Genomic DNA, 15115 nt, shown 5'->3' on the forward strand with positions numbered 1-15115 from the left:
CGTGAGGCACTGGGTTTGAATCTCGACACCACATATAAAGGTCCCCTGACAACTAAAAAAAGTATAAAAAAAAAAAAAAAGGAACTTCATGTTCTTTCCAAATTCAACCTGAATGCATGCTTCATTAAAACAAGAATTCTTAACAGCTGTACCCTTGGTGTCCAGTCCATAGCAGCTGATGAATAAATATTTGAAGGGGTTACACCACCACTTCTCTCAGCTGTTGGTGTGTGCTGAGAGAATGGCTTCCCCTAAGCTCTAGCTGTAGCCTATTCTTGCCCCCATCACCGCCTGAGTCCCAATGTGCTGAGTGATGACTAAAACATGCATACGTCTTCACATGGTCCATGCTGACCTTGCAAAGGATGCCCTGTGAGCCTGTCCATCACCCTTGGCAGCTGCTATCATGAGAAGCAACCACAGCAATGGGCCCACAAGAGAGGAAGCAAAAGCAGAAGGATTCTTAAATCTTTATTCAGCCAATTCTCTCAGGCCTCAGGCTCTGATGATTACTGTCACCCCCCTCCCTTTTCCCACAGGAGGCATTCATGAGGCCACAAAACACTACATACATTCACACACTTCATCAAAAATATCTGAGGGAGAGACCCTGGCTTTGAATGGCAGATAAGGAATGGGGCTGGCAGAGTGCCCACATTCACAGACCCTGGCCTGGCCCAAAGATATCCTCCTTGGGGGAGGCACTGAGGCACTATTGCTGTACTGTACACCAGCACTCCCTGACCTCAGGGTGTGTGAGGAGTCAAAAGGCACTAGAAGGAAATGTAGACTCTACCTTGATGCCTGCCTTATTCTGAGCATCCACCCTTGGTTCTGAGAGGGTTATCCTGAAACTCTATTCAAGACCTAAAACACAACCTTCCCCATGGGTGAGGATCCTCAACCCTGCAAACTGATCCTATTCTGTTCATAGGATCCCCAAGATTATCACATCTGAGACATGAAATAAGGAGACTCTGTCTGCTCCACCCCTGCTGCAAGCCTGGAGCAGCTTCCAAGGGAAGTCCTGGCCCACCATGACCCAGTACATGAGGGGCAAAGAGATGCAAAGCCATGCCCCACTTCACCCACTAGTGGACGCAGGGGGCCAGCTCCTTCGCTGTTCTCTGGGCTCATTCCCCCAAAGGGGGAGGACCTCCATGCACACTCATTCCTCAGGCCCCATGGGCCCTATCACACTCACACGGCACGCTCTTGGCACTGCCTACTCCCCTCCTGCCGCCAGAGGTAGGAGAGGTCACCCCAGGGGGCAGGCATGCAGGGCCTCTTGGATCTTTTGGCGGCAATGGGAGTACTTCTGCAGGATCTGGCGGAGGTGTTCTTCTTCTTCTCGCTGCAAGATGCGTAGGAAATTGTGTAGTTCAGGCATGCTGAAGGCATCCCACTGCAAGGGAGCAGAGGGGAGGTATATAGGTTGCAGTATGTCTGGCCAAGCTGGAAGACCCTCCCCAGACAAAATCAACATATCATGGTCACACAAGCCAGGGCTGGGTTTTCTGATGTTTGGCTCTTGCCTCAATAGTTTATGCTAGGATTCTTGACAGCAGTCATATAGAAGATGGATCCTATAAAATAGTCATCTCACTGAGAGGCAATGAAACAGGATGTTCCCCAGTCACACTGAGTCTAACCCTACTCCACAGACCCAATGCTTTGCAGCCAGATAGCTTCTAAAGAATTTTCATCTTTTTTTTTTTTTTTTTTTTTTTTTAAACAGGGCTAGGGATTAAATGCAGGGTCTAGTCATGCTAAGCAAACACTCTACCCTGAGCTATAAATCCAGTGCCACCTGCTTCTTTTCTGGTGCTGGGGATAGAACCCTGGGCCTTGTGCATGCTAAGAATATGCTCTACCACTAAGTTATACCCTCAACCCTCAACCCCTAAGTAAAACATCTTAATGCTTGAAGGGATGCTATAGCCCATCAGTGTTGTTGAATGACAACCAAGAATATAAGGAAGACTGTATACTTACATTCACCTCCCCAGAGTCATTCTCCTTTAGGATGAAGCTCAGGGTCTTCTCACTTGGTCCTGCGAGGAGTCGCAGACGCAAGGGCTGCTCATCATCTGACAGCTTCCGCAAGTACACTGAAGGCCAGGCAGGGGGAAAGGGATATATGATCACAGATAGGCCTAGCAGCCTTAACCCCTGCATGCATGGGTACATGCATATATGCCTTCACAGAGGGCAGAATGGGGTAGGAAGCCTACCTTGGCCATTACGCTCAGCCCGTTCAAAGAGTGCAAACTTGCGAGGATCATCCACCACCAAGAACTTGCGCAGCAGGGCTTCAATAACCTCGCGTGCCCGTGTGCGTGACAGCACATGTAGATGCTTGACAGCATCCTTGGGCAGGTAAAAGGAAGTGCGTCGCTTCACAGCTGTACCCCGTCCTGGGCCCCTTTGGGCATCCTGTAAGGAGGGTGGTTTCTTGTTGGAGGGCACTGAGACAGGGCGGACCAGCTTCAGCTGAACCTTGATGAAGCCTGTGTAGGAGCCATCCTTGTTCTGAAAAGAAAGAGAAACCAAACCATGACAGTAAGTGCCAGGTAAGAGAATAGTCTAGGGTTCTGTCTGTGCACTTGGGGCTAGGCTGGGTATGCATAAATTGCTGCTTGGGCCCACCCAAGAATACCTTGGCTATTATTCTTTGGGCATCAGGCATATAGCTGGGTAACTGCTTCTGCCCAAATTCCCTTCCTCTGCCTGAGCAGTCAACTCACCAGGCTCATGAAGAGGTTGCTGTTGATCTGTCCATTGTATTCCTTGATCTTCTGTTCAATCTCAGCCTGAGAAAGATCAGGTGTCTCCCATTCCACAGGATCATCCTAAAAGAAGGCCAGAATGGACACAGGGCCCTTGAGGCACCCAGGACTTCTCTGGAAAATGGCCTCTGCAGTCGCTCTCTCTCTCTCTCTCTCTCTCTTTTTTTTTTTTTTTTTTTTTAATATTTTTTAGATGTTGGTAGACCTTTATTTTATTCACTTATTTATATGTGGTGCTGAGAATCGAACCCAATGCCTCACACATGCCAGGCAAGTGCTCTACCACTGAGCCACAACCCCAGCCTGCAGTCGCTCTTAAAAACTGACTGCTTCCAGGTGCAGTGACACTTGTCTGTAATCCCAGGAGCTTGGGAGGCTGAGGCAGGAGGATGGCAAGTTCAAATCCAGCCTCAGCATCTTAGCAAGACAGTGTCTCCAAATAAAACATAACAAAGGGCTGGGGATGTGGCTCAGTGGTTGAGCAGCTCTGTCCTGGGTTCAATCCCCAGTATCAAAAAAACAACAAAAACCAAAACCTGACTACCTATGGCCCTGTTGCTGAACCCATGCACTCTGAACCTATGTGGTTCTGCATGTTACGGGGATAGATGGCAAGAGTAGAATCATTTGGCTTCTCTTCACTGCTTGCTCAGTGTGGTTTCAGCACTTCATATGGCTCTAAGAATATCAAAGAATCAGGGTCAGCCAGGAGCCAGGAAAACATGGGGGACTCTGGAGGGACTTGTTTAATGTAAAATCATACTTTGGGGCTTAGGCTGTAGCTCAGTAGCAGAGTTCTTGCTTAGCATAAGCAAGGTCCTGGGTTTGACCCCCAGAACCTCTTCACACACACACCAAAAAAAAAAAAAAAAAAGAATAAAATACCACAAAACCATGTTGCAACCGCATAGCCCAACTCTCAGGTCCTAAAGCTGACCTGGAGTCAGGGTTTTACCTGGAGAAAGCAGCCCATTTTTTCACTCTGTTCTAGCATGGGGGCCACAATCCACTGCAGGGTAGGAGGTATGGGGACTGATGCATATCTGTAGTCTAGTCCACCAGTGGGCAGGAGCGGAAGACTGATCTCTACAATGAGAGATCTCCTTGGTGGGATTCTTGGGACCATCCCTCCGTATCTCAGACATACTGAGGAAATCACTGTGACAGGTCATTTAACACTGATCCAAGATACACAAAAGGCAGCTTCAGGCTGAGCTCCAATCTGCCAGAGATGCACAGGTAACTTCCTGGAAGAACCCGTTCTACAGTAACTTCCTGGAAGAGCCCGTTCTACAAGTGTCCAGCAGATGGTTTCTGCGCTTTCCTCTGCTGTCTGGGAATTTAGTTAAAAAATGTTAGCTCCACCACTTAGTCCCCTTCTCCACTTAGGAATGGATTCTTGCTGGAAGGGTAGAGGATGGGCCAGGGCATCCAGGGATCTGAAATGACTCTCTACCAAACTCATCTGGCCCCCACTGCATCAGCCTTATTTCCTGTTGATGTCAGATAGGCCTTAATTGGAATGGGAATGTCACAAACAGCTGACATAACCACTGACCAATGCTTTGTCTCAAAGAATTCTCACCAGGTCTTCCATAGAATGACATTACGCCCAGGATGACCAGAGTTTAGACTGCTGAGTCCAGGGCAACCAGGGTTCTCCTGACTGCTGCCTTGGAGCCTCCTAACCTGCTTAAACCACTGATTGGGATGAATGGGGAAGAGAGGTGAAGGGAGTACAGTGGAGCCCATGACTGTATAGCACTCTTTACCCAGAACCTGGCTGCCAGTTAGCAGACTGTAAGTATATGGGGCTGAGGACTAAGGCTTCAAAGGAAAAAGGTTTTGAGTTGGGAGCCAAAGCCCATTTTCCTTCTAGGTTTCCAAAAGTCTCTTGGATGAAGGAAAGTGCTGAATTATGAATGAAAATTCCAAGATAAAGGATCCTAGAGAAAGCGGGCAACCCTGTCAGACTAGTAAGAACAAATAGTGTGGGCCCTGGAAAATGAGGGACCTTGTAGGTAAAATGAGGGCTGGAAGCTGGGAAAGGGGTGGATGTGCTTGTTCAGGCCCAAGAAGAGAAGCTGAGATAATAAAGACAGCTCCAACAGGAAGGAGTAATGGGATGGGAGGGGTGCTGGGAGCAGGGGGAACGGTGAGCAAACCCTTTAGTGCTGAAGCAAGAAGGAACAGTGGTCTGTTTATAGAAAAGGAAGGGCACAGGATGATGTTAATTTATTCCCCTTCTTTGTGACAGTTCTGAGTTCCAGTCTGGAAATGAGAAAATTTACTCTTCCTTCTTCCCTTTCTGGATTATCCTAGAGTCCTGGACTGGAACACAGTGACCTCATTCTAGTTCCTTTCCTTCTCCCCCAGTATCTTCACTAATAAAACAAGAGACTAGGATTAGATGCACTGTACTATTCTATCCTATCAGGATTCTAGAGTAAGAAGCTTCTTTTTCTGTTTCCAAAATTGTCTCCTAGAAGACTCCCAATAGTGTCCCAGAGGGATGTACTGCATGATCACAGAATTTCTCTTCTTTTGTACTATAGCAACCCACCCTCTATTCTACCATTGTCCCTAGTGATTGAAGGTTGTATTTTACATAGTACTTGGGACTTTTCAGCCTCCTTTTCTTCTTCCTTTTTTTTTTTTTTTTTTTTCCGTTTTGGGGGGGGGGGCGTGCGGTGTTGAGGCTTGAACCCAGGGTTATTTTTCTATTGAGCTGCACCCCCAGCCTTTTTATATTTTCTATTGAAACAGCGTCTCGCTAAGTTTCTTAGGGCCTTGCTAAGTTGCTGAGGATGGCCTGGAATTTGTGATCCTCCTGCCTCAGCTTCCCAAGTTGCTGGGATTACAAATGTGTTCCATCTTGCCTCCTTTTCAATTGACTAGCATCTTGTGTTTTTTACCCACCTTTCCATATTGGAAGATAGCTTAGTCTATCTTAGGTATGGAGACAATCTTAGGGGTCCACACTCAAATCTTACACTCTAGCTCTGGGCTGAGATTTGCCGTCCTAAGCATCACCTGTTCTGTAAGGAATTTTGTCAAATTTCATCTAAAGCATCATCCACAATTCCATTTTCTTGGCTCAAATAATGAATTCTACCCCTTTGCTGCCAGGTCCACTACACTTCACAATCCCCATCTCTTTTCGCTGTTGCCCTGGCCTGCATGCTCCCCTGAGGTCTTCTGGCCCAGGAATAGTTAGTTATCTTAAGTTGGTGGTTACAGCCAAGGCAGCCCAGAGGTCTCTGATAATGGGGATACGTGGGACTCTGACAGGTTCTGCTGCCCCTGCACACACTTTACAATCTTCAATTAGGAATCCAATCTCTTTTCACCCCTTTCGGGGCACTTTACAATCTAGCTTTTCCTCCTCCTGTGGGTAAAGTGCTCCTGAATGCTTACAGTCCAAAAGAAGGCTTCCTGTTCTCCTAAATCCCCTTTCCTAAGGTCCACCTTCTAGAATGGACTGGAATCCTCTAAATTCCAGCAGCTGGTCAAAGACCAGGGCCAGCAATGGCTGCAGACTCAGCTAACTCCATCCAGGAGTTCATGTAGAGCAGCCGGACTCCTTTCACCTTTCCCCTCCTAAACATAACTTCTCCTTTCCCGGAGAATACTCCTCCTCCTCCACTTCCTTCTTCAGCTTCCCCAGGGAGGGAGTGGGAGCGCCCAAACACGAAATCAAGAGGTCTGTACAGGCTGCGCAGTTGGCTTTAGTCATAGTGGATAACGTCGTCTCTGGTCTACCTCAAGCTACAGAGCTGCTTCCCCTGCTTCAACCGGTCTGTGATAGAGCAAGGAGACCGAAGTACCCAGTACCGACGCATTGGATCGGGATTTTACACTGGGCTTAAAATCGGACGGACGCACGGTTCCGCGGGCAGGCCCCAGCCCGGAGCCACGCGGACCGGAGGGTGGGATTGCCCACCAACTCTCCACACCGCAACTTACCGGGCAGGGGCGAGATTCCAGCGACCGCCCCTCGCCCGCCGCCGGAAACCCCTGTCTCCCACCTGGTCCCTGCGCGGCCTGCGGACCAACGAGGTACGCGCAGTGAAGTACTGCTCGAGCTCCGAGTCTGAGTCCTCTTGGCTGCAGTAGCCACTGCTTGTCGTGCTGCTCCAGGTCATCTCGAAAGAAGGCGTTTCCGCCTCACCCATCGCCGCGCCCGCCGAGCCCCCTAGTCCTATATGTCAGTAGCCTCAAACCACCGCCCGAGGCGCGTGCGTGCGTGTTATCAGTGTGCGCTTGCGCCGGGGCCAGCGCCGCGTCGCAACCGTTAAGACTAAAACGTCTACAGCTGGGATCTAGCTCTTGTCTCATTGGGGGACGATCTCTGAGGGGCGGGGACAAACGCGCTGAACCTCAGGAATGACCTCATTGCCCAAGCAGCTCAACCCAGCTCGGCCTCGCAGGCCACACCTGCCAGAGGGGACGTGTTGCAACGTGTGCGCATGTGCAACAACTCCGCCTAAGGACTGGAAGAGGTTGTGGGAAGTGCGCGTGGGCCTGGCGCGGGACCGCTTGTGTAGCGTCCTGCGGCAGTCCGCCAAGCCAGCGCGCAGAATTGGCCATTCTGCTGTCGGAAAATCGGCTATTAGAACGATTACTGAGCCAGGACCCATGGTGTTCTCGAACGTCTGCGCTGTAACCTGCCAGTCCGCGCGTCTCCCCCACCCCCACCCCGGACGGCCCGGAGACTTCTCTCACCACGTTAGTGTCATGTTCTAGCGCGGGGTCCCAGCCCAGGTCTCGGGGTCCGCAGCAGTCCAAGCAGACGAGAGCGCGGCAGCGGTAATGGCAGGTGAACTTGCAGTCTGCAGAGAGGGCTGGCGGTGAGGTGGAGGAACTCCAGCTCGGGGAAGTGTCCCGGGGACTGATAGGGAATCCCCAGGATGGTAGCCGTTGCCCACCGAACCAGACTTATCTCAGGCCCCGTTACTGCCCACTGTTATGCAGACTCTAGTGTTGGTTCCCGGGCGTGTCAGGAAACTGACTGGAAGGCCTCAGGCTGTTAGGGATCCAGGCCTGCTCAACACTTAAATCTCTAGCGCCTAGCAAGAACTTCCTCCGCCCATTTACTTGAAGGAGAAAAAACTTTTAATCTACGACCTTCTCTGGTTATCATTTGCCCTCTCAGACCAAAACACTGGTTTACATTCATCTAAATTTTTGTCTTCACTCTTATATCTACTGTTCTCAGGCTTTCTTGCCCCTCCCTCCAGGAAACTGCCCTGGTCAGGGTCCTCAGCGGCCCATTCTCCATTCTGTACTCCTCAGCATCATTTAATACTAGCTTCCCTTGACTTCCAGAGACCGCATTTCAGGTTTTCTTCCTGCTCTCCTTCTTTGCTGGTTCTGTCTCTACTTCCAGATCTAATGGTGATGTCCAGGGCTTGGTTTGATCACTTCCCTGCTCGTCTATACTCACCTGATTGATTCCTCCTTTGTCCCTACCTCTTGCCTAAGACCTAAACTGTCCTGTTTTTCATTTCCATGGCCACTTTATTTTTCCTGGAGAACACTGCAATGTCCCAGCCCTTCTTCCTGCTTTGTAGTCTGTCACAAATCCCTGTGCTTCTCTAGCTGAGTCTGTGACATACTTCTATACTGGATGAGAAGGTCTCCATGCATGGCCTAGGGTACCATTCCTAAGTTCCTGTATGGGTCAGTGTACTGAATTTCCACTTAGGCTGCACATTATAATGACACCACCTCACACCCCAACCCCATGTCCCTGGGAGATTTTTAAAAATTATGGATACCTAGGGTCCACCTCCAACAATTGATTCAACAGATCGAGACAGGATGAAGGCAGAAGGAGATGAGAGGGCTGTAAAAGTGCTCCCAGTGATTCTAGCTGGTGAACAGCTAGAACTTCAACTTGCTGGTGATTCCCTGAAGGGCAGAAGGACCACTGGGTGTATGGCTGTGTTCTGCGTTTTAGTACCCAGTTCACTGTGACCAAGATAGTTACTTGCTAAACACTTGATTCGTTGGGGCCAAGATAGGTGGTTGCTAAATAAAGACTCAAGGAAATTCCTGCTTGCAGAGGGTCCACCCGAGGTTCTAACTTTTTCCAGGCCCCTTTCCATTGGTGGGTAACTTCCCCTCAGTACAAGAATTCTGGAGAGACACGGTGACAGAATTATTGGGAAAAGGCAGACCTGGGAATATGGGCTCAGAGAACAACAGTAGGCACAAAAGCTTTCTTAAGGGTCAAGACACTTAAAAGACACTTGAAATCAGCACCTCGTTATTTACTGTACTGCCTCTGCCCAACTGTGCCCCAGCCACGGATGGAGGGCGACTAGGGATAAACCATCTTCCTGCACTCTTTTCCGCGATGGGGCAAGATGAGAGACCTGATCTTGGGGGTTGTCCCTGACGACTCCCTCCGCCAAGACTTGACCTGCAGCGATGGTGCTGCCCCTCGGCCGCCCATTTGGCTCTCGCTGGCGTACGGAGCCGCTACTCACGCGCGCACTGGAGGCCCTTGCGCACGACGCCCCAGATGAAGTCGCCACAGAGGTCACACCACGTGTGCGTGGTGGGCCCTGCGGGTTGGAAGCGGTGGCCACTGCCCGGGACCTGTTGCCGTGCGGGGTTGCGCGCGGTGCCGGGCGCGATGCGCAGCGCGTTGGCACGCTCCAGGCGGGTGCGGCCTGGGTTGGTGCATCCAGCAGATGCGAGCTCCTGTAGCTCAATGAGCTCTGGCTTCACCGACATGGCCAGGTCGGGCCCAGGCTTCAGCCGGCTCCGGGAGCTAGCTAGTGCGGGGAGGGCGGGGCCACAGGGCGGGCCACGACTTCGGCGCCGCCCCCAGAATCCAGGCAGGGCGGCGGGAAAGAGCGGGGAGAGCCGCCGAGTGGAAACCTGTGAAAGCTGACAGTGTTGGCCTGCAGGTGGAGCGAAGTGGGGGTGGGGTGGGGGCTTTCTCAAAGAACCCTTTCCCTCCCTTTCCTTTTATCCTTAATTACGGCACGCCCAGACGACGACCGCAAAGCGCCACACGGAGACAGGCATGTTTCTAGGGGTTAACTTTACTGTGTTAGAGGAAGAGGGTCCCCACATCCGGCCCACGCCCCGCCACCCAGGCCTCCTGCCCTGGTTTGCTGAGACTGTGGCCTTGCCCTCCGCCTATATGCCGGGTTGCAGGAAGTGGGGAGCCTTCACTTGTGGGGTGTGTGTGGGTGGCTCAGCAGCTCTTCTTGAACCAGCTGTGCTCACCACCAGGGAGACTGGGGTCCGGCAGAGGGGCAGAGAGCAGACAGAGATCCTGAGGTTCAGGGGTGCACTCTGACTGGGTTGTATTGGACGGCCCTCAGCGGCTGCCACCCTCACTTAGCTTTGCCACCCTGGGCTGCCAGGACACAAGCCTTCCCATGCTTCTCCCAGTGCTTGACTTGGCACTCCCTGTAGGCAGGTGGGACAGGTGAGGATGGCAGTGCTGGGGGTGGGGAGGATCGAGGATTGGGGCTTAGGGGACTAAGGTCATCCTAAGATACCCTCACCTGCAGCAATACCACTCATTCTGGCATCTCGAGCATCGCTTGGAGGCCTCTGCATTGCAGTAGGCACAATGGGGCCTCTCTGGAGCCACTGCTTCTAGCACATCCAGCCTGTAGGTCTCAGCCCACCTAGTGGATCAGTCAAGTGGGCCTCACTGGGTTTGGCAGGTAGGAACACAGTTCCACCCCTGCCCAGTCCATGCCTCCTGCCTTCCATCCACCCCTTTGCCAGCTCAGCAGGACTTACCTTCGCGCCTGTAGCCGAAGGTCCTGCTCAGAGGGGCTGAACACATGCCGAAGTTGGTGCTTGGCAATTGCCTGCCATTTGCCTCTATTCTCTTGTTCCAGCCGCTCCCAGATTTCTGGGATCTGGGGGAGAGTAATGGAAGGGGCAGGAAAGAGCTGGCAAAGTGGACAGTGGTCCTGACTGATTAACTTTCCAGATGCCTACCTGTTCCAACACCAGGTCCTTCTTAGGAGGCTGGGTTTCGACCAGGGTCAGGTGGGCCAGGAAACTTTGCAGGTCTGCCAAGTTGGGCAATTGGTCAAGTAATGTGTCTGTTAGGAAGGCCCGAAGCTGCAAGGGTATCCAGGGAAGGCCAGTGTCAAACAGGTGCTGGCAGGGAAGGTGGGCTGAGGGTACCTGTGGGGCTTATGTCCTACCAGCTGCTTTGTCACCTGAAGCTCAAGATCTGAAAGGAGGACTAGGGTGGAAGTAGGTGGGCAAAGATGACCAGCAGGGATACAGTGGGGGTGGGATGAAGTGGAGCAGTGCTGGGGCTGTGGGCACTAGTTGGGGGGAGCTCCCCACCTTGAGTAGCTGTCCCTTAGCAAAGCTCGTGAGGCAGTAGCGGGCCCGGGCCTCTGGGCTTAGCAACAGGTTGTACAGAGCGATCCACACTTGCCCATCCAACTTGCTCAGCTTTTGCTGCTCTGAGGGGGCTACTGTCTGCCAATGACCACCCTCGAATCGCTGCAGCTTGCCTGGGGAGAAGACCCAGCACATTGGGTGTAACCATTGCAGTCTCTTTGAGTGAATCAGCTGTGTGTGCTGTGGAACTTCCCACAGGCTGGGCAAGGTGGGAGAACCTGGGCCACAGGACTTGCCCAGGTTGTGGTTTTGCTGGCCCTAGAGCAGGATGAGTACTCAGTAATGGACTCATGGGCTTTGCCTGCTGCAAAGCCAAGGTCTCATCCCACCTTGGGTGAAGCATCCTGGTAAACTCTGTGGGATGGGAGTGGGGTAGGGTTTGAACTGCCAGTTTCCCACTTCAGTCAATACTGAAGGATGTTCTAGAAGCAGTGGGCTAGGGCTCAGGTAGGTGGGAAGACCTTACTTCCTTCCCGCCGGCTCCAGGGACTGTGCTCCAGCAGTTCCACCAGGAGGCAGGGTAGGTTGTGGGTGCTAAGCATTCGGCTCAGGATGCTCAGGGAAAGGCTAGGGGTGGGGGTGGTAGGCAGGGAGGTAAGCAGAGGCTATAGGCACAGTCTTCTATCCCTCCACTGTAGGCCCCAGACTTGGGAGAACTGCCCACCTGTCCACACAGTCTGTGATGTAGCGCAACACTGAAAGGGCCTTCAGTGAGATCTCAAATTCCATTAGCTCTGCCTGCTTCTGCAGCTCCTGGAGGCACACAGTGTTCAAGCTGGGCCACCCCCTGCTTCACTGGCCATGGGAAACCCATATCTAGGCTTTGCCAACCCCAGGAAACCTCAGTTCACCTGCATAGGGGTATTGTCCTGGCACCCTTCTTCCTCATGGGGGCCACCACGGCCAGTTCGGGCCACCAGCAGTGTCAGTTTGCGGTGGCAGTAATCTACCAGGTCCAAGATGGTGTCCTCTGCTGACTCACATACCTCCTGAGGGAAAAGGGGAAGGGAAACTTTCTGTCTCCGATGCTCTCCCCACATGGACACAATCAAACAGTTCTAGTCCAGAGCAGTGGCCCTTGGGCAGGAATAGTACCTCACCTTGTGGAAGAACACAGTCTCTAGGAGGTTGATAATGGAGGCTTCATGGTGTACCTGTCAAAAAAAGGGGAAAACAGGGCCTGGGTTGCAAGACAGGCATAGGGACTACCCAGGCATATTGTCTTCCCCAGTCCTTGGCTCTTAGCTCTGAAGGGGTTGGAGGAAGTGTGAGCCAGGGGCCCAACTCACCACCATGTATATGGGGAAAGTGTTCTGGGGCTTGAAGTCCTCCACTTTGCACAGCACAGGGAACACCTTCTGCTTCCACATCTCCACTGCGATTAGCTCTTCCACCAGTGTCGGGATCTTTGAAGCATGGGGTAAGGATGGGAATGAGATGGACCTCCTTTGCCTGGCAACCCTCCCATCCCTGGTTCTGTCAGCTCAGCTCTCAAACTTTCCCAGGTCCCTGGACTCTACCAAGCCCTACAAGTACCATCCTTGACTTTTCTCCTGCATCTTAGACCTTTATTTTCAACTGCTCCAAAATCTATGGGTGTACTCCCCAGGTACCTGTGACTGGCCTTTGCTCTGTCCCAACTGCCTTGCTTCCCTGTACCTGCACTCTTATTCCCTTCTTCCCATCTCTTTTAGGCCAGCCCTCCTGCTCGTGTCCTTCTTTCTTGGCCTTGTCCTCTGACCCTCTAAGGCTCTTGTGTACCTTGGACTCACTCTTACTCAAGGCCCTTTATAGTGCCCTATTTCTACCCCACTCCCTAGTAGTGTGCTTTGTCTTTTTCTTGTGGAGAAATCTTTTGTCAAGTGTTACCTCAAGTCATCTTCCTATTTTCTAATTCCCCAACCCTCATGTTGGAAAGACTGTTTCCTTCCAAATCAAAGCCCCACTCCCACTTCAGTGGGAGCCATCCTCTGGTCTTTTAGGTAGTTCAGGGTGACTTTAACACTTGGGTCCTCCCCATACAGCCTAGTTTGTTCTAGTATCCATGACTCTCTCCCTAGTCAACTCATGCCCCAGCCACAGGCTTGGTGTGCCTGGGTCTTGTCTAATAGGGGTACGAAAGGAAATGTAACATATTTATTTCTCTTTCCCTTTCAGGGAGGACACCAGGCCAGAGGGAAGAGCAGGCACCCAGTTGTTCCTGAGGGATGGGATGGGTGAAGACTGGAGTGCTGCCTGCGATTTTTGGGTACCTTCCCATGGGTGACCAGCAGTTCCTGGATGGGCTCTCCCTGGCTGACAGTGGCATCAAGGATGGCTTGCATGTTCAGCTTCTCCAGGTTCTCGTGCTGCTGGTTCCACCTGTTCCAGAGGGTATGTATGTGCATTTGGGCACACGTGTGCATCAGGAGTGATGCTGGATCCTATTGAAGCCTAACCTAATCCCGAAGACAAAGAGGGGGCTTAGGAACCATATACTCCTATCTGAAAGAGCTTTGTCTTTCCACCTGGGGGACCCTTCACACTGGGCAACCCCTTCCCCAATATCAGGCCCAAGCTTCCCGCATTCAAGGACCTGGTGACTCCGCCTAAGTCAGCTGCCTCACCCTTCAGAGCCCATCTCGCGCAGCGGGAAACTGCGCAAACCTCGCACCAGTACGTCAGCCTCTCCCGGCAGCAGCAGCTCCAGGTCGCCCATGTTGGGGCCAGGATTTGACTGACTTCGGGCAGCGGTTGGGGCGGAGGAGATGACGCACTTTGGAAGGACAGACTCCTGCGAGACTGAAGTCTGGGACCGGACAGTTGCCTGTCGGTTGGGGCGCGTGGGTTCGCCGCCATGGAAACAACTCGGCGTCTGCGCAGTGAGGCCTGGGCCCACCCCTGTGGGCGGCTCGCGCCGTCTGGGACCGCCCCCAGCCTGCCACGCCTACCCTAACAGTAACCTTATTGCGACTGTCAGAGTTTTCTCTCTCATAACCAGGTACGTCCACGAAGTCTCTCCTGAACTCTACCGACTCTTTCCCCGAATGTTAAGTTAGCCTGTGACTCCTGTCAGCTCCTGCAGCTGGGCCTTCTTGATCCTCCCGGATGTTCCTCTTCATGACTTCCTCCTTATCTTATTTCTTGAGCCCAGCATCACCAGTTGGATCTACTCCCTAAGTACTGCCCAGGACCCACAGAGAACTCCATTCTATTTCACCATTTATTTCACCATTCTATTTCAGACTGCCATTACTTCAATGCGGATAGCTGCGGTAGCCTTTTCACTAGATCTACTTCCACTCTGGAGCCTTCCCAGCAGCAAGGAATCTTAAAAATGCACATCAGATATTACTCCTTTGCAGGAGGGCAGTTCTGTGGTTGTCTCTGGTCTTCAAAATACTGGGTCAGGGGCTGGGGTTGTGGCTCAGTGGCAGAGCACTTACCTAGCACGTGTGAGGCACTGGGTTTGATCCTCAGTACCACTAAAACTAAATAATTAAAAATAAAGGTATTGTGTCCATCTCCAACTAAATATATATTTATATATATAAAATATATAAATATATATAGATATATATTTTTATTTATATATAAATATATTTTTATTTATATATAAAAATATATTTTTATTTATATATTTAAATATATTTTTATTTATATATAAATATATATTTAAAATATATAAAATATATATATTTAAAAAAATACTGAGTCAGACGCAGCTTCCCAGCCGTTCCACAGTGTCTACTTCTTGCCCTCTCTCCTTCCCCAGGACTTAGATTTGTGGATGTGGGTACTGGGAATAGAATCCAGGCCTCGCGCATGAAAGCTCTGAGGTGCATCCCCAGCCCTTCTTATTTTTGAGACAGGGTCTTGCAGATTGCCTAGGTTGGCCTCAAACTTGAAATCCTCCTGACTTGGCCTCCTGAGTAGCTGGGATTACAGAC

At 51.4% G+C, this 15115-nt stretch overlaps 2 protein-coding genes and 1 long non-coding RNA gene across 9 annotated transcripts; 1 reads left to right on the plus strand and 2 right to left on the minus strand.

Annotated features, from left to right (window-relative positions):
- Positions 1 to 458: 458 nt before the first annotated feature.
- Positions 459 to 9553, minus strand: RASSF1 (Ras association domain family member 1). Of its 4 annotated transcripts, XM_079155636.1 has the most exons (7): positions 9284 to 9423; positions 7515 to 7621; positions 7227 to 7383; positions 2748 to 2852; positions 2235 to 2532; positions 1996 to 2111; positions 459 to 1405 (listed from the first exon to the last, which is right to left on the minus strand). In XM_079155636.1, exons 2-7 carry the CDS (start codon positions 7526 to 7528, stop codon positions 1259 to 1261), a joined length of 837 nt encoding a protein of 278 aa, XP_079011762.1. In that variant the 5' UTR covers positions 7529 to 7621; positions 9284 to 9423; the 3' UTR covers positions 459 to 1258. The 4 variants fall into 4 exon arrangements, with proteins under 4 accessions (XP_079011762.1, XP_079011761.1, XP_079011763.1 ...); XM_079155635.1 differs by lacking the exon at positions 7227 to 7383 and having other exon boundaries at positions 9284 to 9553; XM_079155637.1 differs by lacking the exons at positions 7227 to 7383; positions 7515 to 7621; positions 9284 to 9423 and adding an exon at positions 6818 to 7153.
- A 136-nt stretch (positions 9554 to 9689) lies between these two features.
- LOC306670744 lies at positions 9690 to 13874 on the plus strand. The gene is made up of 3 exons (XR_013766484.1): positions 9690 to 9830; positions 13348 to 13559; positions 13737 to 13874. It is a non-coding gene; the product is annotated as an uncharacterized lncRNA (long non-coding RNA).
- ZMYND10 (zinc finger MYND-type containing 10) lies at positions 9821 to 14179 on the minus strand. Of its 4 annotated transcripts, none has more exons than XM_079155565.1 (12): positions 13840 to 14179; positions 13439 to 13547; positions 12476 to 12592; positions 12287 to 12340; positions 12038 to 12175; positions 11851 to 11939; positions 11653 to 11753; positions 11127 to 11299; positions 10767 to 10892; positions 10563 to 10684; positions 10319 to 10444; positions 9821 to 10024 (listed from the first exon to the last, which is right to left on the minus strand). In XM_079155565.1, exons 1-12 carry the CDS (start codon positions 14022 to 14024, stop codon positions 10003 to 10005), a joined length of 1362 nt encoding a protein of 453 aa, XP_079011691.1. In that variant the 5' UTR covers positions 14025 to 14179; the 3' UTR covers positions 9821 to 10002. The 4 variants fall into 4 exon arrangements, with proteins under 4 accessions (XP_079011691.1, XP_079011692.1, XP_079011690.1 ...); XM_079155566.1 differs by having other exon boundaries at positions 9821 to 10103; XM_079155564.1 differs by having other exon boundaries at positions 9821 to 10220.
- Positions 14180 to 15115: the final 936 nt, after the last annotated feature.

The sequence above is a fragment of the Sciurus vulgaris genome, assembly GCF_902686455.1.
Source record: "Sciurus vulgaris genome assembly, chromosome: 10".
NCBI lineage: Eukaryota > Metazoa > Chordata > Mammalia > Rodentia > Sciuridae > Sciurus > Sciurus vulgaris.

Coding starts and splice junctions, on each gene's coding strand:
- RASSF1 (XM_079155635.1), bottom strand. CDS start 9,533: ATGTCGGTGAAGCCAGAGCTCATTGAGCTACAGGAGCTCGCATCTGCT. Junction 2,112..2,234: donor GGCTGAGCGTAATGGCCAAG/GTAGGCTTCCTA, acceptor CCTGGCCTTCAG/TGTACTTGCGGAAGCTGTCA. Junction 1,406..1,995: donor ATGACTCTGGGGAGGTGAAT/GTAAGTATACAG, acceptor GCTCCCTTGCAG/TGGGATGCCTTCAGCATGCC.
- ZMYND10 (XM_079155564.1), bottom strand. CDS start 14,024: ATGGCGGCGAACCCACGCGCCCCAACCGACAGGCAACTGTCCGGTCCC. Junction 11,940..12,037: donor AGGACAATACCCCTATGCAG/GTGAACTGAGGT, acceptor GTGTGCCTCCAG/GAGCTGCAGAAGCAGGCAGA. Junction 10,445..10,562: donor CTTCGGCTACAGGCGCGAAG/GTAAGTCCTGCT, acceptor CTGATCCACTAG/GTGGGCTGAGACCTACAGGC.